A 20,860-nucleotide genomic window follows, 5' to 3' on the forward strand; every position below is an offset into this window, starting at 1 on the left:
GAAAAGCATATTTCAAAACTAACCTAGCGTCAAAGTAATATTAGCAATTATCTATCTGAAGTACCCAGCGAGCGAGATTCAATAATGCGTCATTAGAATGCCGATCAGACCTGCCATTTGTGAGACCAGAAAAAATTACTATTTTGCTAAAAAACAAATAATGTAAACTAAAACCATGAGATGCCCATTGAAAGTCTCATACCATAGTGGTAATTTTGAAGAATTATGACAAATATATTAAATTATAAAAAATCAAGAACAAACCATGCCAACAAAATCGTCACACTCAAAAACGTTCTTTCTCAAAATCCAAGAATTTGTACAAACAACAATTTCGCACAGCACTTTGAGAGTAGTTTGAAAAAATTTAATTCAACCAGGACAGGTCTTAAAAGATTGTAAAAATACGAGGAGAGGTCATTAGAAAATCTAAAGAATTGAACATCTGAAATATCATGATTTAACCAAACGCAAAGTCCAATCTCCAAAAAAAATAGGAAGCAGACGAACAAAGACAAAAAACACCTATTTTCAGGATCCCAAAACTCGACCTTTTTGTGGTAATAGGAATCAGTAGCCCCTCAACTAAAGAAAAATGAAGAATAAAATTAGAAAACGCAAGAAATGAACAAAACTAGAACCTAAAGCAATTAACAAAAACGGAAATTTTAATAATTAAATCCCAATAATACTCCAAAGTCAAAAATAAAACCAAACATAAACCGACTAATGTCGGAGGAATTGCTCTTGAACGACAGGCGGGTGGAAAAAGATTTGACCCCGCCGGGATTCGAACTACTGACATACCGATCCATAAACAGCTGTACTGACCACTGGGCTATCAGGCCGTTGTTATTGCTATACTGAAACCGAGTTTATATTAGAAACAAGCTTTACTTCGGAGAGAGAAAAAGTCACTTGAAAAGTCAAAAATGTTCTAGAAGAAAAGTGCAAAATGGTAAAGCAAAATTTGCATAAAAGACCAACACGTTTACAATAATTGCTAGGAACTCCGTTCAAGAGCAATTAAAAATTACAAGAAATACCAAAAATTCGCGTTCATCTCTAAAGTGCACCTTAAAATATCAAAAAATTGGAGAGCAAAGGATTCAAAAGTTAGCAAAAACATCTTGGCGTTGATGTCCATAAAAATTATCCAGTTGTTAAAATCTATTAATTAAACCATCTTCAAGATTAAAAAATTTATTGAACTCTTAATGTACGAAACAAACTAATCGTGGCAAAAACAAATAAAGCAGCACACATTAATAGAGTAATTCCGATAGCTCAAATAAAAGTGGCCCCAAGAAAAAAGAGCAACGGGGCGCAGGGCAGCGTGGGGGAAGGGGGTCGAGCGTGTTGTATAAGGGGTGGTGTGAGGTGGAGGGTTGAGTTGACGGGGTTGAGCGGGGGGGGGGGTACAGTAAATTTATGTCTCCTAAACAGGTTCAGTGCATCAAACATAAACTAGTAAGCCGTAAGGCTCCAAGAGAACAATGCCATCAGAGAGCTACATGTTTATCCCACCCCAGATACTTTTTGATAGCGCATCTGTTGAGCGATTGACTACCGAAACTAGAGACCACAAAGATCAGAGAAAAATAAAACATAGCCGACAGATTACCTGAGAATAGCCGCAAAATAGACAGCAGAGAAAGAGACAGCACGACGAAAGAGAAAACCTGGGGTTGAAAAATAAAATTGACGTCAAATTATTCTTATTTTCAACTTAAATTTTAGGCGTTTTTCAAGTAATGTTTCTCAATTAGAATAACTTTATAACTATAGAGCTTGGGTCACCTCTATTCAGTTCAGAAATATACTCTTCATTTAGAATTAATCGGTGACTTCAGAAGTAATTTTATTGAGCGATGCAATTCGTGTATGATTAAAAATTTATCACACCGTTGACATAAAACTCTATACAAATAGCATTGACAAACGGCGTCACGCAGATAAAATTAGTTAAATAGTGTTAGAAGTCACCCAAAAAACTTGCAACTTGACTTCTCGGCGCGTGATCAAAAATGATCGTAACATTGGAAAGACGAGGATTATAAAAATAACATTGCAAGCCATGAATTAAAATCGAAAGAAAAACTCAAGAACTGAGCATCAATCTTATTAGAAAAATATACTTCTAAAGTCGACAAAACAAGTACAACAAAGAACAGCCTTTAATAGCCAACAGAGCGTGTACTAAAACAAACATGAAAAAATTAAATCTCACTACCCACTTCTTGGAAAAATAGTGTTATCAAAGTAATTTAAAAACAGTATATGAAGGGATCTATCGTTTTCTATGGATCTTGGGCAGTAAAAACCACCTCATCAGAAATTAGAAACAAGATAAAAAAGACAACAGAAATTTAGCCAAATTCGATTTCACGAAGAGAACTGCCATCAGTTATTTAATAACGTAACTAACAAGTCAAAATGTTCACACAACAAAATAATCACTCATTAGGCAGTATATTACACACTTGTGTAGATACCACAAAGCGATTGCAATGCAAAACGAAAAAACGAGGCAACAAATTCACTCAATTCGAAAGGAATGGTTTCAAGTCAAAACCGATTAGCTACAAGCTGGAAACACTAAATAGTCGCAACTTAGTCTTAATAGAAAGCCAATGAGACCTGTCCAAACTGGGACTTAGAGAATGTAAACCAAATAGATTACATCTAGTTCAAAAAATTTTTTGAAAGCAAATGTTCTAAAACAATTTTTTGAAAGCAAATGATTAAAAAAACAGCTACTGCAACTATTAAATAGCTTAATTTTGTTCAATCAAAAAGTCTAACAACTTTTATTAAGAATAAGAGACTAGATAACACGGCAAACCAGTACAACAAGCAGGCAAAGACTAAAAAATGGTACTTTTTGTGTAAATAGAGTCAGGCGCTAAAACCATAATACATGAATTCAGAACTTTGAATTGTCTAAAACTCATCAGAAAAGCAAAGAGATGTCATTAAGAACACTAATAGAGATTTGAAAAATTTGAAATTAGAAAAAAACTGCAAATAATTTTTGAAGACTAGTGGAATTAGAGGGGGCGGAAGTAAGGGGGTTCCAACCACCAGCGAACTGCCTTTTACACCAATTACGTCTTCTCATCAGTAGCTCCGGTGACTTTTTCACTTAAGACTAGTAAAGCTCTAGAATAGCTACGTGACTAGATCTCACCCGGACTTAACGGGTTGATTCCGTTTTTGCTCTCGAAGTCAAATGGATAGACCAGAAACAATCAGATGAAGAGTCGGTAGAACAGAAAATCACAAAAATAAAAAGACCAACAGAACTAAAATAAATGCTACAAACTTCGCTTGACAGAAATTAATAAACAACTGCAACCAAAAAATTTACAGACACTGCATACAAATTCACAAAACTGGGAAACTATACAAATATCGACTAAAATCAAGTTAAACCGCCAGAGAGCAAAAAAAGCTATTAATAAGGTGCAACAATATTTTAAAAAAATTCAAACTCAATAAAACTTTTTGGACAAATTTGTCTAAAACAGGTTGAATACGACTTAAAATAACTGATTTGAAAATGCTGGATGATAACAGATGATAACAAAAAAAAATTTATCACGGCTGCTTTTTTCGCTCAAATTGAAAAAGCGGTTTGAACTTTTCTCTCGCTCTTTAAACTTGAGTAAAAGATTAACTTATTTCACGTGCAGTAGTGACTTAGACATGCTGCTTAAAAACCACTCGATCGATTAAAAACATAACCGACTAACGTCGGGCGAATTGCTCTCAAACGACTGGAGAGCGGTGGAGATCGGTAGTAGCCAGCTGGGGTTTAGGGATGCATCAGGTGGATGTGAGCGGAGGGAGTGGGGTCAGGTCATGGGGTTAGGGTTGTGGGAGAATGGGTGCGGGGTGTGGGGGGGGGTTGAGGGTGACAGAGGGGCGTCAAATTGATAAGACTACGAACCACTTCAGACCTTGAAAATGTCTCCTCGAAACAGTATCGGTGAATCGCATACCTGGAAACTAAGTCTTTAGGCTCTAAGAGGGCTGCTCGGCCACTTAATGCCCTCCGAGCGCTATCTGTTATCTCGTTTTTGAGAACAAAAAGTTCGGCAAGCGAAAAATAGCATGAAAAACCACAGGACTAATATAATAGCTAAACTTCGTGTCACGCCCCTATTTCGTTCCTCATAGTTACGTGATGATTTTCCTTTAAACATCCATAAATAAGTGCTATAATTTAGTTCATATTAAGATAGATTTCAAGGCCATATATAGCTAGTATTTCCATCTAGGCCTGTAACCCTTAATTTGTTTATGTTTATGAAAAACAACCGCAGATTGACAGTTTATTGATAAATATATCAAGTGCCTAAAAGCCTCAATATTTACTTTTTTGAGTTTCTTGAAGATAAATTCGCATAATTAGTAAATAACTTTATGAAAGATTATGTACTTGGTGAATAAATTATTCTGATAAAGTAGGTGCTAATACGGAACTTGTATATGTACTTAACAAACATCAAGAGACGTACAAAAGCCGGAAATTGCCCAACTTGTAGATCAGTAAATATTAACGAAGGACCAATACAACTCAAGGCACAGCCCTGCGGAACCCACAATCACCAGAACACCGGAGAAACAGCCTGACTATCAGTTGCTATTCGAACTCAACAATAATCTCGAAACTTCTTATTCTATCTCTGAAAACTTTGTTTTAATTTATGTTAAAATAATTAAAGATTGAACTGGAAATTCTTTCTAAAACTCTAAGTTAGAATAAATTTCTTGATAGTTAAGTTCTGGCTAAGAAAACCTGCAGAAGCCAAGGCAACCAGTGGATATACCGCACATCCGAACAGCTCAATAAAAGGCTATCACTAGCTAAATTTATTCAAAATATATCCGCTAAAAACCGCACTGTGAAACACCAAAATAAGTCCTTGAAAAAATGACAATAATTCATTCCGTTTATCTCAAATATAGATCTCAATAACACCATGAGAATCATATTAAAAATCAGTAACATGGTGACAGGAGTTTCCCAATTTAACAGACCGAAATTCCGAATAATTCTTCGATTAATTTGACATTTTCTTTTCTTTTGACAAATTCGTTATTTTCTTTCACTTCATTACCTCAAGAATCTACAGCCAGCATCCAGCACTTCCCTTCCGAGCGAGCCGATAATGCAGAAAGCAGTAACCAAAGAAAGAATGGGTGGAAACTGTGTGTGTGTCTTTGTGGACTAAATGCAACAATAATTCAAAAGTGCTTGAGTGAACAACAACTGGAACAAACTCAACCACAGCCGCCACTACGGACAAAAACATCACAGGGTATTTGCAAACGAGCATATTGTGAGTAAATGAATTTGTAAAATTACTTTCTGGTGCTTTATTTAAGTCAATTTATAAAGAACAAATTCTCCCCGCTATTAATAATTGTCGCGCTTCCCCCAATTTTGTTAACATATTGAAGGACATAACATTAATTACACTCAAAACAGCAAAAAAACAACCTCAGATAGTAACCGCTTTCTCCTCTTCAGTAAACGTGTTGCAATTTATTGGACAGCAAAAAGTTTAAATCAAAATGTTCGCTGATTTGGCTTTATTCGTAACAAACTTCAATCAGATAGAGATATTAACCCTAACAACATCATCACTGATTACCAGATAACATCAGAATAAGCTAAATTACTGAAACCATCACTTAAATATTAACTAAAAGAGGGCAAAACCTAAATTTAAACAGAATAATAAATCAATTATATTTAATTTCCCCACCCAGCTCCGAAGGTTAATGAATCAAACAGTGACTTCGGTCATTATGCTGTAGCCTATCTGAGTGCAGCTTCCACAAGGCCTGTGCGGTCGTGGTCCCCACGAATTTTCCTAGACTAAGGGGCACTCTTTAATGGTGAGACTTCGGCGGCCCATACGGCTTCAACGATATAAGTCTGACGATTCGACCGGAGCTTTAGGTATAGGTTCATAAGCAGCCCATCTTTATTATTTTCTGACCGAATGGTTTCAGTAGTTTCTTTTTCTGATATCTTGTGCTACTCATTTAACTTCATCTCTTTTAACCAATTAATCGCTCCCATTAAGTTAAGTGTGCTATTTAATACTTTAGAACGAAAATAAGACTGATTGAACGATAAGTATATAATTTAAACGGGTAAAAAGCAAAATGGCATACGCGCAAATCAACATCACACCCTTCTCGGGATCAGAAACGGACAATTTCAACGAAATTGAACAGTCAATAACAGGTGCAATCTGAGTTGCAGCAATCGCAGCCGCGCAACAAGCGAATTTTCTGCAATTAAATTTAAAAGGAGATGCTTTAAGATACTTCTCAACCCTACCAGAGGCTACCAGACAAGTTTTTGCGGATAGTATAACAGCTCTAAGAAACAGATTCACACAAGACGACTAGAGAGATCAGAATAATAAAGTTGAACCAAAAGTTTAATCCAAAAACAGACAGTGAAAAATTTCTTAGTAAAGTTAAGAACTGAAGCAAATAAAGCACATCCAACACCCGAAATAGTATTACAGCCAGCAGGAGCAGGCGATCCTGAAGCTCGTAGAGTCGAAAGAGACAGCAGCACAAGATTCTGCCCTTCAGATGTCAGAAAATCGAAAAAACGAACAAATAAAGCGCTTCTTCATTAAGTCCATGCCAAACTGGCTTAAGCCTAAGCTGTTAGAAAGGCCAGATACAGATAACATAGATCAATTATGCACCTTAGCTAGCCAACAGATTGCAATAAGGGAGATGTGTAACAGAGAAGAGTACTTTGACGACTGGTTTAATGAAATAACAGAAACAAACACTGATAAAATGTTGAAAGCAAAAACAGTCATTTCAAATAATCAGAAAGAACTTGAACAGAAACTTGAACAGAAAGTAGCACCTAAAAATGAGCCATTGGAACAAGGCCCAGTAAACAATTTCACACCACATTACCTGAAACAAGTCTACAAACAAAGTTATAGACAAAATTTCCGTCGGCAATACCAAAATTATCAACCAAATTACCCTCAATATAAGCCCAATTATCGTCAATTTAAGCAAAACTATCGGCCCCAGCAGCAGTATGCCCCCTTGCTAATAATTACCGAGAGTATAGATCACAATTTAATGCCCCTAGACCATTTTATAATAATGAACAGCCAAAAACTCGGAATTATTGGACTGAACCTTCAAATAGCCCCCCATTTGTTCACCCAGCTTATGTTAACAGACCAGTTCATCGGTTCCCAACAAAAAATACCCCTGCAAATCTTCTTCGACAGGGAATAGTTTATGATAGCCCAGCGCCAGCATAAAACCGATATGGTAGTCAACAAGGAAATCAGTTTAATCGTGCAAGTATTCCTCAAAATAGAAATATGAGAGGTATGAATTATCCATTCAATCAACAAAACAACTAATAAAGCCACACAACTTTAAAAAACAAAATAAAAAATAATAAAAACTCAGTTAATTATTATAACGAAAGCACGTCCAGTCCTAGTTTAGATGAAGTAATAGAACCAGTTTATAATGAAAGTAACAAAAAGCGTAGAAAACGAAAAAGAAATAGTAATAAAAATAAAGTGAATAAATCTGTGCAACTCCCAACACAAGTACCTCAGCCCATACCAAACCCAGTAGCACATGTTCAACAATTATTTAGCATTGTCCCACTTTTAGGCAGAACATTATCCTATGTTAAAGTTAAATTTAATGGACAATTAGAAAGACGCGCACTAATTGATACAGGAGCATTTGCAAACGTGATAAGCCGCGAGTTTTACAAGGAACTTATTAACACAAATATCAATTCAATAACAGAAACAGAAAAGCCTGATCTAGATAAAAAAATGGCAAGGGAAAAATAGTTAAAATTGACAAAGCAATTAAAGTTACATTTAAATTGGGCACACAAACGTTCACTGAAGATTTCCTTGTTTTAATTGTCACAACTCCTGTAATATTGGGCAACCCATTCTTTGTTAAACATAAAGTTAGCATCTGCCCAGGACAAAGCTAAATTAAATTCCCTGACCAAACTCTGCAAAAAAACGAAAAAATTCCAGAAAAGCAACCCAGGAGAGTAGTAAAACGTAAAAAACTTGGTGTTTATACGCAGAAAAGACAAGTATTACAACCAGATCAACACGCAGTACTAGAATGCAAGCTTCGCGACAAATTAGAATCTTTCACTGACCTTTGTGGGGTAATAATTCCAAATGAAATCTTTGAAAAAGATAGTGAAGTAATTTAAGTAAAGTTGCTGAAAATAACATTCTTTACATCTACGTTCTGAACATTACTGAACACCCAGTCACTATAAATAAAGGCGAAGAAATAGCCAACTTCTCGTTCTTAACATCAGATCAAGCTGAAAAGTTGTTAGAAGTAGACCCACAGTTAATAAATGTCGCAAAAATGAGTGAAAAATACTTAACAGAAATAAATCAACTAATTCAAGTCACAGATACTCCAAAAAGAAAAGCCCAACCAGCAAAGCCAGCTCCAGAATATGAAAAATTGTGGTTCCCAACGCCTGAAACGTGCCCTGATCCGACAAATTTGTCGCCCTTGCAGAGAGCAATTGCTTGAAACTGCAAGAAATGGAAAAACTAGACCCAAAGGGAAATCATCAACACAAAATCACTTTCTTGAGCAAATTTCTGTGGGAGAAATCGGCCCTCAATGATGAGCAAAAAGCTGTAGGTGAATTACTAGTTGAATTTAGTGATATCTTTGCGAAACACAGATTTGACGTCGGATATAACACAGACTTAAAAATAAAATTAACTCCAGAAAGAAGCATACCAATTTATGAACAAGGCCCTCCAACGCCTATCCATCTGAGAAATGAGCTGCAAGTAGAACTCGCATTAATGCATTACTACGGACTGATAACAATTTTGTCTCAATCACGATATAAAAGCCCTCTGTTTGTACGAAAGAATTCAGGAAGACTTAGACTGTTAATTGACTTGAGAAAAGTAAACCATTTGCTGAAAAACGACTATGTGAACACGAATCTTCCAATCTCGAACATTAGCAACGCAATAAATTATTTCGCCGGGAAAAAGTTGTTTACGAAACTTGACTGTTCTCAAGCATACCACTGTGTGCAAATGGCAGATGATGTATCAGTGCAACTGCTAGCCTTTAAATTTGCTTCGAGAACTCATGTTTATAAATGTCTTGCACAAGGATTGAATAAATCAGAAACTGGATTTAGCTCATTTATTAGACATTACTTGGACCCATGCTTAGCCTCAGGAAAATGTACCCAGTTTATGGATGATATTGGAAATGCAGTAACAAATTTTGAACAATTGCTACCCTCTTTTATAGCATAGTTGTTCTCCGCCGATGTCTACCGAGTGGGCCAAGCCAAAAAATTTGCCCAAAGCTCAATAAAAATTGAAAAATTCACATATGTACCACTAGTCCTGATGCGGAAAAATGACCTAAATTACGAAAAAATTACATGTAAAAATTAGTACCAAATACTCTTCCAAACCAGTTCATATCACACAGCTTTTGCTAACAAACAGGGCAAGTGTCTAGAACCATTAGAACCAGTTTTTAGCCAGTATTTCACAAGTAAAATAAAGTTAATGCTCAAAAACGAAAAAAGTCATTATATCACCATTTTTGCACTATCACAAATATGTCATTATATAGCTACAAACTTCCAAAAAAACATTACCACATGCTCACATGCATCAGTTACTAAACCTACCAGTAAAAACCAATTATCAATGTTCCAACTGACAAATAAAAGGTAAAAACTCACCTATGAATAAAACTAAGCTACATGATGAATACAATTGCACCGACACTAGTCATTTCTCATCGGCGCTATCCTCAGCCAGAGTACCACCAACACTAGTACTCTGAGCGGCACAACTCCTTGTCCTACTAGAACGAGCCACGTAACCCTCAGCTTCATCCAACCTGATTAAATGCCATAGAAATGAATAAATTGCCTCAAAATCGCACTAAAACTCGATTAATTTTGCACAAAAACAGTTAAATACTTACTTTGGAAAGTCCACAATCGGCTCACAATGGTACCGATACTCATTATCGATGAATTTCCCAATGCACTGAATCAGTACAGCAGGAGCGGTGGCCTTAGCATTTACAGAACGCTTGTTGCATACCCAGCCGCCCCCCCCCATTTCCTCATTGTACTGCCAATAGATGTTGACATTTCATCCGACAAAATACGCCATACAAACAAAGTAAGCAACAAAACCTCAGAGGAAATCTAGCTACACATGAATATACCGAAATCACACCGTATTAAAAGTCCAACTTACCCAAAACTCGGCCAACGACCCATTATCTTCACTCTCAGCTATCTCATACTCAGACACAAAGTACCCTAACTGGTTTTTCACAAGCTCAGAGAACACAGGCGAACGCATCTTGGCCACAATAGCCAAGCCCAAAGCACGCACATTATGCTTGGGTACCTTCTTATCTGCAATGAAACGAATAAATGTGAATTAGCGCCCAAATGTAATGAAAAATTGCGATAAAACAAAACTTTTAGCTGACTTCCTACCAGTTAAAGAGTAGAACAGAGCACTGAGAGAACAAAGACCACCAACTTCGGCCTTTACACCAGCCACACTAAGCCGTTTTGGAGTTTAAATGACACCACGTCCATAAACTCAGCGTAAATGTCATTACAAAACTCGTACCCCAACTCCGTACACACATTTGCGCGAAGAATCGCACGGAAAAAGGTACAATGCAATTCTTTGCCGCCCATCTTCTTCACGAAACATGGCACACACTCAGGAATGGATCTATATAACAAATAAAAACACCTCGACATCTAATAAAAAAACAAAAGCTCCAGAAAATACACAAACACATAAATATTATACACATAAGCATTTACCTCTCAACAACGGCCTGCAGTCCACCCTGGGAACGCGGAAAGAAGAACCCAGCAGCTTTCAGGCGATCGACTTGAGTCCTCACACGAGTCGTGTGCTCTGCTGAAGCACTGAACCCGACATGAAGAGGAGCCAATTCCTGAGTCACCATCTGCTGAGTTGGAATTTCCTTCTCCTGAATCTGCATAACACCGTCCACCTTCACTTCCACTCTATACATCAACACCTCCCGATTAGCAGTCAATTCAGATGTCCCCAAACTCTTTGTCCTCAGTCTAAAGTGTTCTGCCCTTGCTCGATAAGCTTTTCGGTCCTCAAATGTCTTCACAAACGCTGGATACGCCCATTCAGCCTGAGGAAACGATGTACTTCGCAAGAAAGACAAAAAATCTTCATTCTGAGCAACATCCATGATTAACAACAAATATCTGAAGGTTTGAAAAATTGAGTAACAAAAAGTCAAGCAATATGTCCTCAATCCCCCCCACAAAACAAGTTTGATAGATACTAACTACTATGATACTAGTATCACCTTATTAAATATTAATAGCACCAAGTTTATTAGTCGGTATATTACAACAAACTACCCTAAACTATAACTAAGTATATACAACTAAAGTCAGTCAATAAGTTAAATAAATAAATATAAATAACTAGTTACACTGCTGTCTCCATCATTACAACTCCTTCCTCATCATCCATCTCTTCCCTTTCCTCCCTTCTTCCCATACATCTTCCCCTCCTTCTTCTTCTCCACATCCCAATAATCCCGAATAACATGAATAATAATAATATGAATACTAATAATAATATAACGTCCCAGTCCCAACCATCTCCTCCATCTTCTATACTATTAGCCATTACTGTACTTGATGTTGTACGAATATTACACTCTGGATGCACGAGACGGGATCAGTGAACCCAGTACCTCGACACATACCTGGTCCTGTTGCTGCAGCATCCCAGAGTGATATTACTTGGACCGACAGTGATATTAAAACACATATTTGACAACAAATAATCTGAAAAACTCGAAAAAACATGTAAAGACTGCATAATTCGAACCCCCAACCACTATCCCCATAACCACACACCCATCATTCAACCAAATAACTACACTTCAACATATTTAAACACCATACTTAGTAGTAATATCAATAAACACACATGATACAAAAGTAGAGTACACCTGACACAAATAAATACCATATAAATAAGTGCCATATTGAGAAAATTAGAACCAGAAGCCTGAGTACATTAAACAAATGAGCAAATAAACACCGGAAAGCCAAATAGAACTCAGTTGAACATCCAGAAGAGCCACATCAGCAAAAGATTGTCCTGAAACAGTTGTTATTATTGAAACACGAAAATGTTACTTACAATTGTGATAAATCTCGTACTTTTCGGCCCCACTTTTGAGACTCCAATCAACACAGAAGAAGCGTTGGCTCAAGAAATAATTTTTCACAGGGAAGGAAAGATCCTAATCACAGAAGTTCATAAATGCGGAGTTTTTAGTCCCGTTTCCCCGCTACAATTTTACAGTACGAAGCCAAGTAGAGACCCTACTTCACGAACTCTTAATGAAATGGACTACTCAGTCAGAGTTTTGTAAAACTACGTACAGTACTACGTACAGAAATCAGACAGATGTTTTCAATGTTGATTGGCTTTACGCAAAAATACTCGATGAAACAATTGAAGTCTTCAAACTGCGGAATGAGACTGAAAACTCCTTACCCGCCCGAGTCGAAGAGGACCCCCGAGATCGACAGAGAGCCGCCCCGCTTGCTATAGCAGCCGCAGTCGCTGGAATTGGACTCTTCGGTCCAGGAATAGCAATGAGCAGCGGAGGATGCGGTGGAATCACAGGCAATTTCGGCTCTTGCCAACGAACGTCTCAAAATGCTGAAAACATCGATAGACTAGCTAACAGTTTTAATAGCCTTAACGACTATGTCATGGAAGTCGGCGCAAAAACAGATGAGAAATCCTTTCAAGTTGCTGACGAACTTGCAAAGGTTTATAAAGTTCAAAACGAAATGCAAGACAACCAGAACAGAAACTGGAAACTAGTCGAGGAACAATTCGCAATTGTAGATCACAATCTCAATGCAATAGCAATCTGTATGGAAATTCAAGCAACGCAACAACAACTTAACTTCAACGTTGACACAGCAGCATCCTTACTTCTTACACTTTATGCAGACATAAAAAGTTATCGAGCAGCCTTATATTCTTTTCGAATTAATGTTATAAACGCTATTCCTACTTTGCTTGATAAACGCCTTCCAATCTCTTTAGTACCTCGTAAATCTTTGATAAAGATCCTTGATGCAGTCCATGATAGCCAAAAGAACGCCCCAGATCGTCTAACTTTGGCAATACCCATGACTGACATACTTTCTTATTACGACGCGAAACTTGTACAAGAGATTTCAACAGTAGAAGATGGACTTTTACTGACACTAGCCATTCCCCTAGCCTCTAGCCAGAAAGTGTTTGAAGTTTATCGTGCAAACGTAATCCCTATGCCCCAGAAGGACTCAGTCGATGCCTTACAATGGGTGATTGAGGGAGAATACTTAGCAATCTCAGAAGTACAGATGGAGACAACAGTACTGACGAGATCCCAGTACGACAACTGCCTTGGATCGCCACGATACCGAATCTGTCACGAGACAATGGAAACCCACCTTGGATTCTCCTCCGTCCTAGCAACCCTCAAGTTTCATCATGCCATTACAGCATTGAAAGTATGTGACACAGAGAAGGTTGTGTTACCTAACCGGGAACGAGCACAGAATCTTGAATACGGAATTTGGTTACTCACATCAGCTTCAAGTGATTTTACACTTAGTGAGATTGGCACGGACGAGACCGGCCGACAGACCAACATTCCTCATAAAGGTTGTAACATCTGTTTAATCACATTAAAATGTGGACACACAATGTTCAGTGATCACATTAAAATCAGAGCTGATTTACAAAGTTGTCAGTACCTTCCAGCAAAGAGAATTAATGTAAAAATGCCTGACCCTCTAGCATATTTAATTGACTCAGTACCCAAAATCAACGAGCTACCGAAATACGAATCAAGTACTGAAGCAAACCTCAATTTACACAAGAAAGTTAAAACAGAATTTATTTATTCAAATAGAAAGTTATCCACCGAATCATTAGACGACATAGCAAAGCCCATTACCACTGAAATGAAATCATTCAAGCCAGCACTAATTGACAAACTCAAATCCTATGTCCCAATCAAGCATTCTCTCTCTTTGACAATCCTTGTCTTTATTGGAAACTTAGCCTTACATATCCTCTTCATGTATTTATACCATAAAGTAGCCTTTGTACGACGAATGGTGCCAAACTTCATGAAGCTTAATAGAACAAATGTACCGCTTAATCCAGTAGTTTCCGTACCGAAACATCTGAAAGCAGATGTAGTCTCAAACCTTGCGATACAACTCAAGACACCACCAACAGTCATATCGCCAGAAGACATGGGAACTCTCAAACAACATCACAGACGAAACTCCATACATGCAACTTCTACCATGTCACTCAACACCATGGACCGATTCAACACAGAAGACGAACTAGATAACCCAGCTTCACCCCGAGAGCAAAGTATGCTTTGAGTCCATGAAAGTCTTATATAGTTCGACGAGCATTAATCCTTTAACTGATCAAGTATCCCTTCATCCATTAAGTTTTCCTTCTAAGTGCTTTAAATAAACAAACCAGTGCTTCAATCCCACAAATTAACCAGTGCTTCAAACCATTCATTCATCCATTACACTTCTACCCTTTTTAATTTGTTTATGTTTATGAAAAACAACCGCAGATTGACAGTTTATTGATAAAAATATCAAGTGCCTAAAAGCCTCAATATTTACTTTTTTGAGTTTCTTGAAGATAAATTCGCATAATTAGTAAATAACTTCATGAGAGATTATGTACTTGGTGAATAAATTATTCTGATAAAGTAGGTGCTAATACAGAACTTGTATATGTACTTAACAAACATCAAGAGACGTACAAAAGCCGGAAATTGCCCAACTTGTAGATCAGTAAATATTAACGAAGGACCAATACAACTCAAGGCACAGCCCTGCGGAACCCACAATCACCAGAACACCGGAGAAACAGCCTGACTATCAGTTGCTATTCGAACTCAACAATAATCTCGAAACTTCTTATTCTATCTCTGAAAACTTTGTTATGTTATAATTTATGTTATAATTAAAGATTGAACTGGAAATTCTTTCTAAAACTTTAAGTTAGAATAGACTTCTTTAGAGTTAAGTTCTGGCTAAGAAAACCTCCAGAAGCCAAGGCAACTAGTGAATATACCGCACATCCGAACCACTCAATAAAAGGCTATCACTAGCTAAATTCATTCAAAATATATCCGCTAAAAACCGCACTGTGAAACACCAAAATAAGTCCTTGGAAAAATGACAATAATTCATTCCGTTTATCTCAAATATAGATCTCAATAACACCATGAGAATCATATTAAAAATCAGTGCGTAACACTTCGTTTGAGAGCAATTAATAACACCTCTCCGGATCGTGAAAATAGCCTCCCCGTACTAATCGAGTTGTAAATACAGAACTAAAACAATCTATATTCTTTGAATTGCAAAAAGCCAGAACAATATCAATATCAGCCTCATGAACAGCTTGGCGGTTATTAAAAAAATTATTAAAATGAGTACTAGATTCCAGCAGCTTAAGTTTCTCCTCTGGGATTGAAACCGGTCACGCTTATATTAAATGCAGGAGCATAAATACACTATCTTATACAGCCGAAAATATAGGCTAACCCCGAAAATATTTAATTGTTTCAAAACTCGTAGAAAAGCCAGTAACAAGGTGAACAGTTTCAACTTCAAAGCTCAAAACCATCGCCATTTAAGTTGCAATTTTCGTTAAATCTATGGGATACATAAAGGATGGCAGCCGCCCTTCACATAATGAATTTATGTCTTCAAAACAGTTTAGCTGAATCGCATCCTTAGTCTCGTACGCCGAAAGGCTTTAGGAGAACAATGCCCCCAGGAGTTATTTGTTTATCTCGTTTTCGTAGACGAAAAGTCAAAAGAGTCAAACGAAAAATGGCTCAAGCGAAGAAAACGCATTAAAAGATACCACAAGACTAATATAATTGCTGCAAATTTTGTTTGAGAGCGATTAAAAATTGAAAAGATGTTAACTCACTTATAGTTTCATCGTTTCCAAGAACGAAAATGGTGAGTCCCACAATAATCAACGCTGTAATGATTGATGCTGCAACCAAATAGCTTGTCTTCCAAGAATTGAGCACCTCGCTGCTAATATACTCCGGCGGTCCCGTAGAACTTATATTCAAGGCCATTTCGATTGCCTTTCCACAGTCATCTCCTTCACTTTTACTTAAGAATAAGATCGTCAGGTTTTGAACAAGTACTGATACGACAATTGAAAACAATTCGACTGTCATTTCTAAAAACAAATGGGTTTTGGATTTAAAATCGTTTTTAACTGCAACTTAAAAAAGGCGGCTTACTCAGAGCAGTAGCACTGTTTCTATCCTGTGGATTCTTCGTTATGTACATTATCATAACGTTCGAGGGCACGTTCAGACACTGAAGAAAAACAATTATCAACTAATGCTTCTGTTAGCGAAAAAAAAATTGGTATCAACGTCAAAATTACGTACTGTTAATGAGGTCTGGAAAACCATGTAAATGACAAGATAGTATCCAAATTTCATCATGAGGGGTACAGGTGGCACAATCCATAACAACATATATGAGATTCCAAGCACTGGAGTATTGCACATGCACCTAGAAAGCAGTTGGGTGGAACTCGAGTATGTAATGACATACTTTATAACTTTCGAGATCACCTTAATTCAATTACCATTTTTTCAAGGAGGGAGCTCTATTCTGGGTGACATTGACTAAATGACCAACAATCGGATCAGTTATTGCATCCCAGAATCTTCCAGTCAGAACTATGATCGACACTAGTACAGGTGATAATCGCGCAACTTCAAGAAGAAAGACCAAATAGAAAAACCCAATTGCTGTACTGGTTAACTGGTACGGAGGTCCACAAAATGAAAAAGAAATCTTGTTACGTATTGTCATTCGTTTTTCGCCATTCTGAACTTCTACGTTGTCCTCCTACACACAATAACAAATAAATTTTATGTTTGTGCACATCTTTAACAAATTTTAAAAACTTGGGAAAAGTTTACCTGCTCTCGTTCAGTCATTGTTGAACTTGGAATTTCTATCAATGTACTCTACTCATGAACTCTAAAATAGCGTGTAGCTCATATTGATCACTCCTGGATGTACTTAATTGTCCGCAATTTAAAGAAATGGAAAGTGAGAACGATAATATAATTGTATAGTAGCCGCCCGTGCGCAATACTCAATGTCTTTGGCTAATTGAGCGTGGTACTTGTTAAAAATGCAAAGTTAGAAGTTAAATTTTTAAGTAGATCAATGCGAAGAAACGTTGGTTTGAATAAATTAAGATTTATTAGAGTGGTGAGCTCTGATGGTAGGTTTGGTGTTCAATGAATGAATTAAATCCTCGCTTTGGTCGGTACCCAATATCAGTTCTATCATTGTGGTAAATTAACCAAGTCAAAAGATGTTAGTTTTGTTCATTTGGCTCGAAGCCCGAGCTTTGTCTAATCGAAGCGTCTTGTGATAAACTTAATAAATAGTCATTTCCCCTTTTCAAATCGAGTAATTATTTTAACTGTAGCTAGGAACACGAACCTGTCCAAGAGTGCCCGATTGCGTTCTACCGGACATTCCGATATTTTCCAAGTCCCGTCCGTTCCTAGTTTGGACGGGTGAAATCCGATGAGATTCCACACATTCAAAACATCGCCCCAGAGGAATTTATTAATCGCAGACTCACAAGCAAGAAACCTATTCTTTCCAAATTTCAACGATTTTTTACTCCCCGGAGCACAAATACGACACGCATCCCATTATATTCATCAAAAAAGCGTTTACAATACAATCTTTTTATTCATCGGTCGAAACGATTTAGTCTACGGCCGCCGATTTACTGTCAAGGGGCAAATCGACGTTGCCGAAGAACTTGGAAAGCTTGCAAACGAATTAGTGCTAGTAGCAGAATATTTGTTATTGGAATAACACAACGAGGCGAGTCTACAAAGTCGCTACAAACAATTTGATTCATTCCGAGTCGCAGCGCCAAGTGGCGATACCGCGGAACATCGCACGAAATATACAGCAACGTACATCATATTGACGACAACGGGGTGCACCTGAACGATTTCGGCCTTATCGGAGTAAAGAAAATCATAAAAATTAAAATACTACACGAAAACTATTCAATCGCAACTGACAGCAGAGGCCACCCGAGCAAATAAAGTGTGCAGATACGTGCAAGTGCGGCAGTTTCAGACAGTGATCCAAGGTTGTCTTTTAAGGTTCCAGCGGTGAATTGGCTAAAAACGCTACCCCCAGTCTCAATCTAGGTAAAAAAAAGTCCGAGAGTGCGCATTTGGGTTCTACAGGAATTTGTTTGTATTTTTAAAATTAAATTTGGGGAAAAGCATAAATACAAACGATAGGCCCACTTACTGGAAAAATACAGAAAGAACGATCAGAAACACTCACAATCAAATGCGAAACAAGCGCATACAAAATAAATAAAAATCAAGCCGTCTTTAGGTGCATATCTTGTCAGAAGACCATGCATATGACATCGAAATGTATAAAAATAAGTGATTAAGTCATAGCTGCTCTACAAGAAGTAAATGTTAATATCTTCCTTCTCTGCAACCAATGCGTCACTCGGAAGAAAGGAGATATCGTTATTGAGGCATTGAAAAATCGCCAAAGCAACAAAAAAAGCGCTGACAATTAAAAAGTTCTCACAAGTGTGGTCAATGAAAGAATTGAGGGAAAGATAAATGAAAAGCTTAAAATATTGTCGGTCGGTACCAACGGGAGGACCACAGGAGCCTCCAACCGAAAAAAAAGAGCCCAAACGAGCGGTTAGTTGAAGACAATGGTATAAAGATCCGAGGAATTGAAGAAGGCAAAAATGAGGACCCGAGAAAAAAGACAGTGTCAAACAGATCAGAAGTAAATGCAATAATGACCTTCTTAAACATAAACTAACAAATCAATGACTGCCTTCGACTCAGTACATACAAAGAAAACAGATGTAGACCAATCCTTATCAAACTCGCTAACGCTGGGAGAAACGGACCTTACTATTGTCTTAATCAAAACTGCAGAACTATAATAAAAAAGCGTACATAAGCAAAGAACTCACACCACAAGGAGTACAAATTGAAAACAAACTACTGAAGAGAATACTCGAACTGCTCCGAACGGGCAGTATCAACAGAAATGGAATAAAGATCCATTATCTTAAGCTCTTTAGGAAAGTCAACAATGACTGGGTTGAAGATGGGGAGCATTGACCAAATCACCTGGACAAAGCTTAGTTTACAATTGTTACTTTCAATGTCCGAAGCGTTCTGGAGCTCACGCGAAAATGTTGTCTCGCGAACTCTTTACTATGTAAAAACTATGACGTTATACACCTCACGGAAACCTGTATCACTAGCGCAGTCCCAAAAGAAGCTCTATTTTTAAAAGGTTAAATTTTTTGGCAAGATCGATTATCTGATGACGGGAAAACAAAACGCGGAGGCGTCCTTGTTGCTGTCAAGGAACCCTTGAATGCAAAAGACATCTCACCTAGTCCCAAATTCGTAGACACAATTGTTATTAACATATCTTCAAGTAACTCTTCCTTTATAATTGCATGTATTTTTAATCATCCAAAATCAAGCCCCTTCACATAGAATCTCGACACATTCCAGCACTTTTTTTAATCTTGTGACAAACAAAAATCTGTATAAGGTAATTCAATAATTGTTGCAAGTGATATTAATTTTGTAAGCATTGACCTGAAAACAATGCTTTCAGGCGATGAGTACAAGAATGACTGTCTAAATCTTTTAACTGAATTTAACTTTGAACAGGTATTTGATTTCAGAAACTTAACGGGTAATGTTAAGCAACTAGATACGTTTTTGGTAAACAAGCCCCAGCTCTGGATAGAGTCTAACATTGATAAAAATCTAGACAACCCATACAAAATAGGCAACGCTAAGACCATTACCCATTCCAAACGAAATTCTTTTTCTCTGTCGACAAATCAGAAAAAAAAGATTGGCGAAATTTGCTCTAAACAAAGTTGATTGGCAAAAACTAAATGATATATTCTTAGAGAGGCCCTTCCAACCGTACAGCTATAGTAGTTTTGACGAGCTCCTGATTCAGTGGTTCCGCTGGTTCAACAAACTATTGAACGAAAACCTCCCTAAAGTGACAACTCACAGAGCAAACCTGCCTCCCTGGATCTCTAAAGAAACGTCAAATCTAATCAATAAATTAGACACAATGCAACGAAAAAACAGAATAAACAACAACCAAGCAACACTATCCAAAATCATAATATTGAATGATGAAATGTCTAAAAGAACGACAAAAGATCAACTGGATTTTGAAACAGAAGTGTTCAACTCCAAAAGATTCAGCAAAAAATGATTTTTAAGATCAGTTAAAAAAGCACCGCCGTATCCAAGCAAAATGTTTCACTGTCAAAACAGAGCAACAGACGACTTGAACAAACCCAAACTTCTCAACCAGTTTTTCCATAACTTGTGTAGCTCAAAAACCAAAAATTCCCACCAACAACTCCCTAAAAAATTTCATAACATAATACCGTGCACAAGCGATCAGATTAGCTTTAATTTACATAAAATAGACATCAGTAAAAGCAAACGTCTGGACGGAATAGGAAACCTGATCCAAAGAAACAACTTTCAACTAGTCTGAGTGTCTCATTACAATCTATTTTTAAAACCC

At 37.2% G+C, this 20,860-nt stretch overlaps 1 protein-coding gene across 1 annotated transcript in view; it reads right to left on the minus strand.

Moving 5' to 3' along the window:
- LOC142343160 (sodium-dependent lysophosphatidylcholine symporter 1-like) overlaps positions 1-17,880 on the minus strand; it is a 35,463-nt gene extending 17,583 nt beyond the window's left edge. The window contains exons 1-6 of the mRNA XM_075394855.1: positions 17,714-17,880; positions 17,179-17,239; positions 16,839-17,104; positions 16,636-16,762; positions 16,483-16,561; positions 16,155-16,418 (exon numbers count right to left, since the gene is read on the minus strand). Coding sequence (XP_075250970.1) covers positions 16,155-16,418; positions 16,483-16,561; positions 16,636-16,762; positions 16,839-17,104; positions 17,179-17,196 — 754 coding nt within the window. The 5' untranslated portion in view covers positions 17,197-17,239; positions 17,714-17,880. The remainder of the gene's footprint in view (positions 1-16,154; positions 16,419-16,482; positions 16,562-16,635; positions 16,763-16,838; positions 17,105-17,178; positions 17,240-17,713) is intronic.
- Positions 17,881-20,860: the final 2,980 nt, after the last annotated feature.

Source organism: Convolutriloba macropyga, chromosome 7, assembly GCF_964194025.1.
Source record: "Convolutriloba macropyga chromosome 7, txConMacr16.3, whole genome shotgun sequence".
Classification (NCBI taxonomy): Eukaryota; Metazoa; Xenacoelomorpha; order Acoela; family Convolutidae; genus Convolutriloba; species Convolutriloba macropyga.